The 13,205-nt window shown below is 39.7% G+C and overlaps 1 protein-coding gene across 1 annotated transcript in view; it reads right to left on the reverse strand.

Annotated features, from left to right (window-relative positions):
- The window catches only part of EPHX2 (epoxide hydrolase 2), an 81,378-nt gene that overhangs the window by 59,932 nt on the left and 8,241 nt on the right, over positions 1 to 13,205 (reverse strand). The window contains exons 3-8 of the mRNA XM_032215143.1: positions 11,774 to 11,933; positions 10,763 to 10,953; positions 9,765 to 9,887; positions 3,694 to 3,768; positions 2,086 to 2,181; positions 1,795 to 1,873 (exon numbers count right to left, since the gene is read on the reverse strand). Coding sequence (XP_032071034.1) covers positions 1,795 to 1,873; positions 2,086 to 2,181; positions 3,694 to 3,768; positions 9,765 to 9,887; positions 10,763 to 10,953; positions 11,774 to 11,933 — 724 coding nt within the window. The remainder of the gene's footprint in view (positions 1 to 1,794; positions 1,874 to 2,085; positions 2,182 to 3,693; positions 3,769 to 9,764; positions 9,888 to 10,762; positions 10,954 to 11,773; positions 11,934 to 13,205) is intronic.

Consider the following 13,205-nt stretch of genomic DNA (forward strand, 5'->3'; position numbering starts at 1 on the left):
CCTAACATTTGCAAAAGTTATCAGCGGGGCTATGCTCTATATCACGGGTGTCAAACTCAATGTCATTGAGGGCCGCATCTGTTGTGTTTTATCTCGGGGGGAGCAGGGTGGGTGTGGCCATCTTGACGTCACTCGTGTCGGGAGTGCCTGTGGTAACCCGAGTGCTCTGCCAGTGAAAATGGGCTCCCGAGCTGTTTTCGGCTGTGCCAGCCTCCTGCAACCCCTCCTGCAAGCGAAGACAGAACTTGCAGCCCTCCCGAGCTCCATTTTCACTGGCAGAGGTACCATGGACCAGTCCTTCGCTGTTTCCAAGCGGCCCTGCAGGCCAGATCTAAGCACCCTGCAGGCCAGATCTAGCCCGTGGGCCTTGAGTTTGAAATCCCTGCTCTACATAGTGCTGCCCTTGTAGGCTATTCAAAGCTTCAGTTAGTTTAAAATGTGGTGAACCAAGTAAAGACAGGCTCAGTTTGCCACTGTGACAACTCTACTATGGCTGTGTTGACTATCAGCTGGCCATTGAGTGCAATTCAAGAAGCCTTGTTTGACAGTCAAGGCTATTATTTTGGGAAAAGATTCCCAAGATTCTAATGTAGATAACTTACAAATGGTAGTGATCATTCGAAGTTATAATGGCACTGAAAAAAGTGACGTATGACTGTTTTTCTCACTTATGACAGTTGTAGCATCCCCATGGCCACATGATCAAAATTCAAATGCTTGGCAATAAACTCATAGTTATGACAGCTGCAGTGTCCCGAGGTCATGGGATCATCTTTTGGGACCTTCTGAAAAAGTCAGTAGGGATTCACTTGACTGTGTTACTAATTTAACATCTGCAGTGATTTACTTAACAACTATGACAGGAAAATAGGGTAAAACACAATAACTGTCTCACTTAGCAACAGAAATTTTCGGCTCAATTGTGTTCATAAGCAGATGACTATCAGTAAGCACTACTCTACATGTATGCCTGTGCATTGAAGAAAGGCAGCAAATGTTACTGAAACACACACACACAAAGTTCAAATTCCAGCATCTCTGTATCTACTGTTTATTAATTTTCCTTAAATAACTCAAGGTGGTTGAGATAGATTGGGCCGAGACAGAATTTCTGCCCAAAGTCACCCAGTGAGTCTCCAAGCGTGAGGGTAGAGAATTTTCTTCCTTTCCTTTATCAAATTTATATTGTTGCCCAACTTACAACAAGTGACTCTGGGTTCCATATAACAAAGCTTTTGTAGCTAGTTTTCCCAGTCTTAGTCCAACACATCAACCACTACACCATACTGGCTTTATGGTGGTAAAGTTGGGAAATGCCTATCTTGACTTGTGACCTTTGAGAGTTGCTATCAGTTACAGACACGTTTACTGCATGAAGCCAATTAATATGTAAGCTTTAAAAATGCAAACATCATTGCAGGGTTTAAACTACAGCAAAGGTGCAAGAATTAGTTAGGGAATATTTAAACTCTTTGCTCATATTTTGGATCCTGACAAAACAGTTGATTTCAGGGTCTTTAGAGCAGACTTACATAGATTAAGGGGTCAATGTTACTGTAACACACTTTCATTCATTTAAAATTATTACCGTGATTTCTTTGCTTTGCAAGGTGTCTCTTGTATTGCTAAAACCCATCAGGAAGTTGTGAGTGAAGAACTAACAAGTGACTTAAATAGCAATGTCATATTTTAAAAATGGACGATTTCAGTGAATCTGTTTTAAAACACACACACACACACACAGAGGGAGGGAGGGAGGGAAGGAGGGAGAGAGAGAGGGGGTGGGACATATACCTGGTGGACCCACAGAATCTCCATAGCCTTTCATTTGCAAGGCAATGACACGGAAGCCAGCATCAGCAAGGGCAGGAATCTAACATGGAAAAAAAGACAAAAGTAACCTTGTTGGGTGCACAGGTAATGTGGGCTCATTTTCCTACAACCCAAAGCTTCCATGTAAACATTGCAGCTGCCATATATTATGTATGAGAAAGAGATATTCCTTTTCCTTCAAGTAAGTTGAACTAATTTCAAAATATGGCATTCATGCAAATTAGGAATAAATATGTTTAAAAATTATGTCACCTGGAACCTCCAAGAAAACCAGGACTCTGGAAATCCGTGGCAGAGGCAAATCACTGGACCACTCCCCATCTCCACAAAGTGCAACTCGGTGTCTGGCTAAAGACATGAAGGAAGGAAGAAAGGCTTGAGTCGGAATTATCAAAGGCAGAAGAAACTGCATCTCTAAACTTCAGAGCAAATTGTTGAAAAGTAGGTCAAGCATAATAACAAAAACAGAAAACAGCTATATGCAAAGCAAAGCAACGGCTTGGAGAGAGCACCTACCTCCACCCCCTACTTAAAATTGCCATATGGGAAATGAGAAATAGATAATCAAAACCCACCTTCCTGTAAAGAAACGTATTGTCAGTGGCAGAAGTCAAGGAATGAATCCAAGAAAATGGGAGATATTGCTAGCTTTTACAACAGCAGCAAAATGGCATTATTTTCTCTCTCTTATAGTACATTACAGCCCCAGCTAAATGGCACTGTTTACATGTAGAGGGGTTGAAAAAGCATTTGCTGAACTGCAATGAAGAACATGAGAGAGACTGAAAATAAGGCCAGATTTGCTTTCAGCTGGATGCCATCTGGACAGATGCAAACAAGGTGACTGAAGCCATGTCTTGCTAGTTATTTGGGATAAATCTGAGCCTGCTATTTTCACTATATGAAATGACTAAGGCACAATACATGATTCAGAACAGAACAGAATAATAAGATTTGGAAGGGACCTTGGAGGTCTTCTAATCCAGCCCCCTGGTCAGGCAGGAAACCCTATATTATTTCAGACAAATGGTTTTCCAATCTCTTCTTGAAAATGATTTTTCATTTTTATATGCTCAAATCACAATAAACAGAATTGCTTTCCCTTTTGTGACCTGTCAGCGGAGCTGGCAGCAGATTCAGGCAGTGAGGAGGTTGGGGAGGAACATGGGCCAGTCCTGGAGTCTGGGGAAGGCTCTGATGAGAGCTCTGTGTCAGAGGCAGAGAGGGGGTTAGGGCTGTATGCAGTGGTGGGTTTCAATTTATTTTACTATTGATTCGCTTGTGCGTGCTCATGCGATGGGTGGGTGGGCAGAGCCTCCTGCCGCCACCACTACTGGCTCGCTCAATACAGGGTGAACCGGCAGAAACCCACCTCTGGCCGTATGCCAGTTATCAGCTGCCTTCAGAGTCAGATATCAGTGAGGCAGATGAACAGCTGGAGCCTATTTCCAGTGTGCGCATGCATAAAGTTGCCAGACGAAGGGAACAGCTAAAGAACAGGGTCAACTTGGGACTAAGGCGATGAATGGCCTCTCCCAGAGAAAATAAAAGAGGAGTAAAAGGGGAGTGGAGTTTGCAGGAAACAATTAGCTCGCTTAATTGGTTTGTGACTCTCTGAGACTCCTTGCCAAGTTTTGCAGATATCGGCCTGGCAGCTCTCCAGGTCAGATAAAGTCTGTGACTATAAATCCTCCCTTGTAAGGCTTTACCAGATGTGAATGAGCAGAATTCACAGTAAATTAATAAAAGGGGTTTTTGTCGGGACAAGGAGTTTGTTTCAAGCTCTTGAGAAGCCTAGATTAGAACACCCCTACTGAAAGCAATTAAAACATAAATTTTAAATATCATTTCTATCATTACCTTGATTTTTACATATCCATGGGCCACATCTTGGGGCTCACATGCTGAAGGAAGATAGTCTTCCTGGTCAAGAAGCTGTGGAACAGATAATTAAACGAATGAGATTTCAAGCACCAAATCAGTCTGTTCAGGATGGGGATCTATTATGATTAGCAACTGATCTCTACGATGTTTAATAACAGGATTTTTTGCCCCAGTCCTGAAGTTTTTCCTTTAAAAAAAACATGAAGGGAGATGTCAGGAATTGAACTTGGAAGGTTTCAATATGAAGAGAGCATGCTCATTACTGAACGAAGAGCTAGTATCTTTTTATTTTAAATATTCATAATCTGTCTCTATCATTAAAATGATTTTGATACCACTAATCATTGTAATGCTTGTAAAAAAAGCAATAGTTAGACTTCGTGAATAAAACCTGGCAATAATTTCAGAAGACACATAATAGCTAAATTGAAAGAGGACAAAATGCAACATTTTAAATTTCACATCAAGAGAAGGACCCAGAAGAAAAGAGAGGATCATGTTTTCCATACTGCTCCCAGGAAAATTAAATGAACACCTCAACTTGAAGATTTCACTTACTTACTAGTAACAGCTGAATTAAGTCAATTGCACAAACATAAAATAACCATACTGACTAGGTTCACACAGGACTCTTGAATACACTGAGAAAATCAATCTATTCCAGCAACAAATCAAAGTTGAAGATGGATGGAGGAATGGACAGATGTGGAGGGAAATGTACAAATATTCAGGCTTATTCCTCTTGTAATTATAGATAACAGAGAAGTTTTAATTGATGCAAGTATTCAAGAACCTTCTGCTAAAATAATATAATAGTATTTTCCAAATATCTATGATATAACAAAAAGGACTGAAAACCCAATTAAAAAAGTAAAAAGGAAGTAAAAAGCTGAAATTCATTCTGCTCAATTTCTCATAAAAATTCCATTCCTGGAAGATAATGAAATCCAGCTAAAAATGATTTAAAAGCCCACATTTAAATGGCCTGCTTTTAAAAACAATCTTGCTAAGGGGAAAATGCTCTTCTAAATATTTCAAAATTTTAATGCAACACAAATCCAATAATTTGCTCACTGGAAAGGTAGAAAGAAACCTGGGTCCACAGAGAAATGCAGATCCCTATGTTTTGTTTTTTTTTAAAGGGAAAGAAGCAGATCCCCTTTCAAGGAATCAGCTGCTACGTGAGTTGGATGAAGTACTTTTGGGTAGACCTAACAAAAGTATTACAGAAAAAAACGTGTCCATTGCAGCACAAAGTAACCAGATCCTGCTGGGCTTTAAACGGCCAACCACTGAGTCAGGTTTACAAGGTTAATATTGTATACCCAGGAATGTGGAAATCAGCCAGTCCTGGGCAGCTGTGTCATTTCCATCACCATAATGCCTTGCCACTAATCTCCTCCCGGCTTCAGCTATTATTGTCATGTTCATCTTGCAGAATAACAGAGTTGGAGGGAGGAGTGGGATTCAAAATTTTTAGCCTCCTGCACCATGGGGAGGGCTCTTTTGCCTTCCTCAGGTTCCGGAGGATTCCTTAAGCCACTGGGAGGGTGAAAATGGCCTCCCTCGGTCTCCAGAGGGAGGCCATTCCAGATGCTGGAAACGGGCCCATTTCTGGACTTCTGGAAGGCCTGTTTTTTGCCCTTCCCAGGGTCCGGAGGCTTTCCTCGAGCCTCCAGGAGGGAAAAAAGGCCAGAAAGAGTTTTTTTCCAGATTTCCAGAAGGTTCATTTTTCAACCTCCCAGAGCCGCTGCGCGGGCCCTGCACTTACCTGGCATCCAAAATGGGCCACGTGGAGACTCCTGGGAGGGGCGGAGTCAGGCAGTCCTTGCAACTACCTGTTCAGCGAACCAGATGTAAAATTCCGAACCAGTTGAATCCCACCCCTGGTTGGAGGGGATCTTGTAGATTATCTAATCCAACCCCTCGCCCAACAGACCCTACACCATTTTGGACAGATGGCAATCCAGCCTCTTCTTGAAAGCTTCTCACTGTCCGAAAATGCCTCCTTCTTTCCAGGTTGAATCTCTCCTTGATCAGTTTCCACCTATTATTCCTTGTCTGGCCTTCAGGTGCTTTGGAAAATAGCTTGACCCCTTCCTCTCTGTGGCAGCCCCTCAAATATTGGAACACTGCTATCATGTCAAGATGACTACAGTTAACACTAACTGTACAGTACTGGCAAAAGAGGCATGTAAGCTTATGAGCTATACAGAACCAACTATCAGTCAGGAAAAATTATAGTAGTTCTTAGCCACACATATAGTTACCCCATGAGAATGAGCCCCAAAAGAGATGGAAGTAGAAAGGCAGCAGCTATTCCAGAAATTGCCCAGTTGGATTCTTTCCTTCTCTTCCGCCTGCCTGCACTCAACCCTAGCTACTGCCTGCAACAGTCCTAAGGGAAGCATCCTTTTATTTTTTTCATAAATTTTTTCCAATTTTGTGCAAATACAATTCTCGCTGCCGTTGTTACATGTATAATCAAATATGTATCTTCTTTGTTATATTTCTCTGGTAAGATACCTAATAAAAATGTCTCTGGTCTTAACTCTATACTTCAGTGTAACATTTTCTCTAACCATCTTCTTATTTAAATCCAATAATTCCTTGCTTCTGCACATGTCCACCACATGCGCAAACCTGGAAGTTGTTTGACATTTCCAACATTTCGCTGATTTATCTTTAAATATCTTTGCTAATCTTTCGGGTGGCATGTGCCATCTATAAAGCATTTTATACAAATTTTCTTTATACGCTGTTGACATAGTTAATTTTTAATTCCTTTCCCATAGTTGTTGCCATTTTTCTAACTCAATTGTATAACTAAAATTATTTTCCCATGCTATCATTATTTCCTTAACCTTTTCTTCTTCCATTCTGATTCGTAATAGATAGTTGTATAATATTTTAATCATTTTTTCTTCTGTTCCCATGAGGTTCTTCTTATCCAGCCCTGAGCTTCCCAGATTAAAACCATACTCTCTGTTATCTTTTTCATATCTTGATTGTATTTGCAATTGTGAGAACCAACCTACTGTATTTTCTGGCGTATAAGACGACTTTTTAACCCAAAAATATTATTTCAAAAATCAGGGGTTGTCTTATATGCTGGGTATATCCAGCAGCTGTGTTTTGCCTTGAAATTTGCTCTCCCGGCAACCAGAAGGGGACATTCTCCCAGCGGTGTCTCAGGTACAGCAAGTTTCAAGGCAAAACGCAGCTGCTGGAATCGGTGTGCCTGCAACTTAATGCTCTCCGAGAAGCCTGCATTACTGGGAGCAGCAGCAGCAGGCGTCAAGCCATCCCTCCCACCCACCCCCGGTGTCCAGCATCCTCCTCGGGAGACTCGCATCCATTTACACATCTCTCCCAAGCTTCTCTCGGGAGGTTAAATGGGAGGTGCCCCACCAGCAGAGCCTCCGGGTGAAAGGCGAGTGAAGGGTGCAGTGACGTGAGAGGCTGGCTGGCCGTCCCCGAAGGCAGCTCTTGAGGCAAGAGGCAGAGATGAGGCCCAGGGCTTGCTTCCCTGCCTCCTTCCTCTGAGAGCTGTGGGCAGCAGAGAAAACAAACTTCTGGGAAGCTGGCAAAATAGAAATTTTCGCCAACTGGAAGGTGTGTTTGGGGGGGAGGGGGTAAGAGAGAGAGAGAGAGAAAGAAGGAAAGAAAAAGAAAGAGGGAGAGACGCAAGAAAGAAGGAAAGAAGGAAGGAGGGAAGGAAGGAAGGAAACAAACAAAGAAACAAAGAAAAAGAGAACTTATGATCACAATTGAGCCCAAAATTTTGGTTGCTAAGCAACAGCATTGTTAAATGAGTTTCACCATATTTTACAAGTTGGCCACACAGTAGTATTCTGTCACCGGTTGCCTCCTAGCAAATGGGCCTTTTGGTATTGTCATTTATATACGGTATTTTCGAGCTTAACTTAATACACTATTATAACATTTAGGAGAACCCAGCTCCAGGTGAGCAGTGAATATTGTGATTTTTGTAGTGGGCCAGAACTGGAATGCTATTAAGATGGTAAAGCATAGCGCTTCTCTGACATTTTAACTCTAGGACTTTTAAAAAAATCTGATTGTGAAATCCACACAAACAGTACATCTCTGAAAACAAGACAGTAGGAAGAATCCTAATTGTTCTTTAATGGAGTTTTAGAAACATTTGCCCACAGGATTCTGAACAAAATAATCTTTTGATCTTATCTAGTGGGGTTCTTGTTTGGATAGTTTAAAGAAATTATTCTATCAGGAGAACAAATAAACTAAATGACTTACATATCACATATGGGTTTTTCTTTCTTACTCTGTGACATCAGCCTATGATATGAAGGGCCATTCTAACCAAAAGAAAATTCAGTTCCTACGTGTCAAAAATATTTAATTTTAAGGAAAGTGTGGTTGATCAGGGCTATTGCATTATTAAGTCATTTATCTTAAACAGTGAGATTAGTGTGGAAAAAGATTTGCAAAGGGGATTGGGGTTGGGATTAAAACTCCCTGGCTATTGCTCATCTGATTCTTTCCATTTGGGAGAACTGTCAGCTGAATCCACATAATGAATAAACTACTCCTGGAGAAGTGCAGGGTAAAAGAGGGAGAAAGGAAGACATGGTGAATGAGCTCTCTCTCTATTGTTTCTCATCTTCCCCCTATCATCATCAGTTCCAGTTTGGTTGACAGCTTAAAAAACAAACAGCATGGCACCCCCCTGGGTTTATCATCTTATCCTTCCTTTCAGCTTTAGAGTGAATTAGGAAAAGTTTAATCCACTTGCAATGTTTTATATTACATGTTTGATGACAAACAGTCTTATATTTATAAGTGACAGTTTTCCTGCTAAATACCGGCATGTCATAACCACTTGAATTAAAATTACCATATTGAAATCAAATCTGATGTTTTTTAATTTTTATTTGGTGTGCATCGGAAGAGGGGTAATCTTATACGGCGAGTATAGCCCAAACCCTATATTTTAACAGGAAAAGTAGGGGGTCGTCTTATACACCCAGTCACCTTATACGCCGGAAAATATGGTATATCAATCCCTTGTTCTGCTAGTTCTAGTTTTGTTTTAGTTCTCCTCTTTCTGATAAAATATGTTTGTTATCTAATAATATTTCTCATACTACTAATATTCGGGTGTGTCAACGCTTCCATTGTTGAAAGCCACATTGGTATTTCTAAAGAGTGTTTTTCTTTCACTTTTTCCCATACAGTTAACAATCCATTTCTTACATAATGTCTCTGAAAGTAACCATGTACCTTATTTTTACCATACCACAAAAATGCATGCCTGCCTAACTGTAAGTCATGTCCCTCCAAAGTCAACCTTGTATTTTTGAATAAAATACATTCTTTCATCCAAGTTAATGCTGCCACCTGGTAACATAATTCCCAGTTTGGTAATCCAAACCCACCTCTGGTTCTTGAATCTTGCAGCATTTTTATATTAATTCCCTTTTTCCCTTGCCATATATATTTCCACACTATTTTATTCATATTTTCAATAGGTGTATTGGGATGGTAAAAAAAGCAATCTCAATTATATATCTTAATTTTTTTATATGGGAAAATGAATGTTTAAAAGGGTTAAAATATAATAAGAATAATAACTATGAGAACATATACCTATAAATATATGTATGAGACCCAAAATAAAATTTTTTAAAAAATACTTTGGGTCCAAATTATCTAGAGGACTTCCCACTACTTTATAATAGAAACCTGAGTTCAGTTTTAAGATAATTCTAGAGATTCTCTAATTATTCACTTCATTTTCCAAATTAAGGCAATTATTTACTTCATTTTCCAAATCAATACAATGCACCCAAAGAGCTTTGCAGTTGCTCAATGATTCCTAATCTGTGGAATTTGTGCTGAAAAAAAATTATACCGGGCCTTCCTGTTTGCTTTGAAGAAACCTTTAAAAGTTTGTTCTCTTGACTTGCTTATATGCGACAACTTTGTAGCAAAGTTTGAAAAAACAAGACCTGTATGAGATCAAAGAAACTGCTTATACCAAAGCCCAGATAAGGACTACTTACCTGAACCCCAGTCAGATCCTGAAGCTGCTTCAAAGCAGAATCAGCTTCTTTCACTAGGATTGTTGTCATCCCCATCTTCTGAGCAGGCTTTAAGTTTGCACCAATGTCATCCAGATAAATAACCTAAAGTGAAGAATGAATCAAGATCTGCTCCAGGTGGAGGGCCCATATTCCAGAAAAAAAAATTCTTTATTCAGGCAATCTACATGCTGCAATGAGAGAAGTGGAACTTTGCAAAATGTACTAAGTATGCAAAATGAATTTACAGAACAGGAAAGAATAATATATAAAATAATGCACTGCCCTCCCTCAAAATATAGGATCTTATTCATTAATCCCTCTATCTTTAAAAAGATCAATAGCCACTGTGCACAATTTTAAACATATCCTCAACCATTAGGACTAGAATGTTAAAGTAAGGGGAAAGAAGATTTAGAAAGAAAAACTATGCAATACAGTTCTTCAGAGTTTTTTCTTTATAGAAAGCTTTAAGCTTTGGGGTAGGGGAGAATAGGAAAAAATTAAGATTTGCTGCACGGGGGAGCATGTTAATTCCATAATTATCTCACTTATTTAAGGCACATATTATGCACATTATTATTTGCCCTTAATAAAATGTTTAATAGAGCAAATCAGAGTGTATTAGAGAAGAGATGGGAAAATACCTATCACCTTCGTGGAATGCTAGTCAAATTTCCCTCCCTCACAATTACTTTTCAAAGATATTAAAGAGAGAAATAATATCTGATTATAGATCTCCAAGGTCTCATTAATACTCAAAGTACCATTGTGTTTAATAGGCTTCAAAGTAAGATTTCATTGAATCACCTCTGAAATCTAAACTAGCGAGAACTAAATCCCAATAAAAATATCTCCAGACCATGACAGTGTTTCTTGGAACATTATCAACTCTACTACACACTACAAGTTGATGTAGTGAGTGATTCAGACAGGTAAAGCTGGAAATCTGTTAGAGGAGATGTTGAGACGTCACTAACCTCTTCAGGTGTTACATTCAGCTCATGTAATGCATACTCGTAAATCTTGGGATCTGGTTTCTGCAGGCCAATCCGACAGGACTCAATCACCTTGTCAAAATATTTCCTCAACAGACATAAGGCAAATGCTGTTTGATGCCTGCCAGGAGTATCATCAATCCAGTTGTTTGTCAGAACAGCAATTCTGAAACCTGAAAAGAGGCAGGAAATTGAATAAATGAGGACTATCTGTATTTATTTATTTTAAGATAAGACAGCCCTTAAAATGTCTTTACACTTTTATTTTCACCACTGGCTTATAAATAGATGGCACATTTTTCATAGCATTTTGGCCAAAGATTTGAGGGTCTGATTATCTGTAAGTATATGCGGGTATTTTGCCTTTTGGTACTGTCCATGGGGTTTTCCATACAAAAGTACTTTGGCCACCTAATGAGAAGAAAGGACTCACTGGAGAAGAACCTAATGCTGGGAAAGACTGAGGGCAAAAGAAGAACGGGAGAATAGAGAATGAGGTGGCTGGATGAAGTCACTGAAGCAGTAGGCGTGAGTTTAAATGGACTCCAGAGGATGGCAGAGGACAGGAGGAACATTGTCCATGGGGTTGCAATGGGTGGGGCAGAACTTCACAACTAACAACAACATGGGTATTTTTAAAAAAAATTACCATATACATATATTGGCAAATAAGCCCATCCACGGATAAGCTAAAACGAAACTTTGAAGTAGTATTTTGCAACCTAAAATGGCTTATCCTTGAGTATATACAGTAATTATTTTTAAAGCTAAATCAAGTATAAAAAGCACAGAGGACATGCACCTTCTTGAAAAAGGCATTTGACTCCTCCCTTTTCATTCTCATGCACAAAAAGGAATGTGTCTTCTAAGAGTTCCTTCTCAAAGAAATAGAGCATTTTCCAGTTTAAAAAGAACTGAATTGATTTGACGATAAATAAAGTGAAATAAATATAGCAGGCATTATGCCCCTGCCCTGCATAACAGAAGTTTTACCATTTTTCTTGAGAAGCGTAGCAGCCTTCAGGAAGGGTACATTCAAGCCACTTTTTGCCATCATTTCGACAAAACTCTCGCTCAATGAGAAGTTTTCAGGGAGGGGGATATTAGAAGTAGAAGAAACTTTCTTGCAATCATCTTCAAAGTCAGCAATAAGCTAAAACAGAGATGTTAAAATACAACTATGTTTATTTTAACACAAATAGAGTGAGACAGAACAAAGTGATAAGGACATCCATTGTAAGCATATTAAACATGGAAGATGACTATGTTGGGAATAGAAGAGGGTGCACTTTCTAAGCTACAAAGGAGTTCCTGGTTTGGGTTTTCTGAAAAATCCCCATATGATGGGTCCTGAATATTACATTTCTAAGAAATGAAACTGGTGAGACAGAAAGTAGCTGTTCTCACAGTAGAGAGAGCACTATACCAACATGTATCAGATGCCTCCCAAGGCCATCAATAATCTACCAACTCAGAAACATGGGGAGGGGAGAAAAGCCTAGAATTTAAATGCCAGATCATCAACAAATATAAGGTATTTGATTTACATGTATTTCAGTTAATAGAATTTCTATGTGTACATTTTTGCCTGCAATGAAGAAACTAATTTTGCTGGGTGATATTTTTGTGAGCTTTTTGTCAAGTAAGCCAATATCTGAATAAGGCTTTACTTTATTTACTTTTTTTTTCAATTTAGACACTATCTCATTCCATATTGGCTTCAGAGAACAAAATAAAAAATGCAGTATGTAATAAATGAACCAGAGGGGAATCTGCCCAAACAAGAGAAAATATATACAAAACAGAACTATCAAGGGCCACCATGCACGCTTAGCCCAAGATTTGAGAGAACTGTCAGATTTTTTTAAAGGCTTCTGGAATGACACAAAGGTGAGAACCACATGGATCTCAGAGGGAACCACATTTTAGGGGGCGGGAATTGCAAAACAGAAGGCATGCTTCAGATTCAGATAGATTGTGTTGTTCAAAGAGCCCAGGAACATGGCAAACCTTTACATTTCTACTGGCTGGGCAAAATTACAGAAGACAAGTGGTCCCTCAGATAACCAAGCCTCATAGGGCTATGGAAATCGTCATTTAATACTTGCTATGTTGCCTGTATGGGAAGATTTCTCCACCATAAGCCATGGTGACACAGTGGTTAGAATGCAGTATTGCTGGCTGACTCTGCCTACAGCCAAGAGTTCGATCCTGACTGGCTCAAGGTGTTCTGACCGAGGCTTCCCAAGAGCCTGAAGCAAACTCCTGGTCCCAGCAAAAAAACCTTTTATTAATTGACTGTGAATTCTTCTCATTCACATCCAGCAAAGTCTTTCAGGGGAGGATTTACAGTCACAGACCTTATCTGGCTTGGAGAGCTGCCAGGCCCATATCTGCAAAACGTGGAAAGGATTCTCGGAGAGTC

This window comes from Thamnophis elegans, chromosome 4 (assembly GCF_009769535.1).
Source record: "Thamnophis elegans isolate rThaEle1 chromosome 4, rThaEle1.pri, whole genome shotgun sequence".
Taxonomy (NCBI): domain Eukaryota; kingdom Metazoa; phylum Chordata; class Lepidosauria; order Squamata; family Colubridae; genus Thamnophis; species Thamnophis elegans.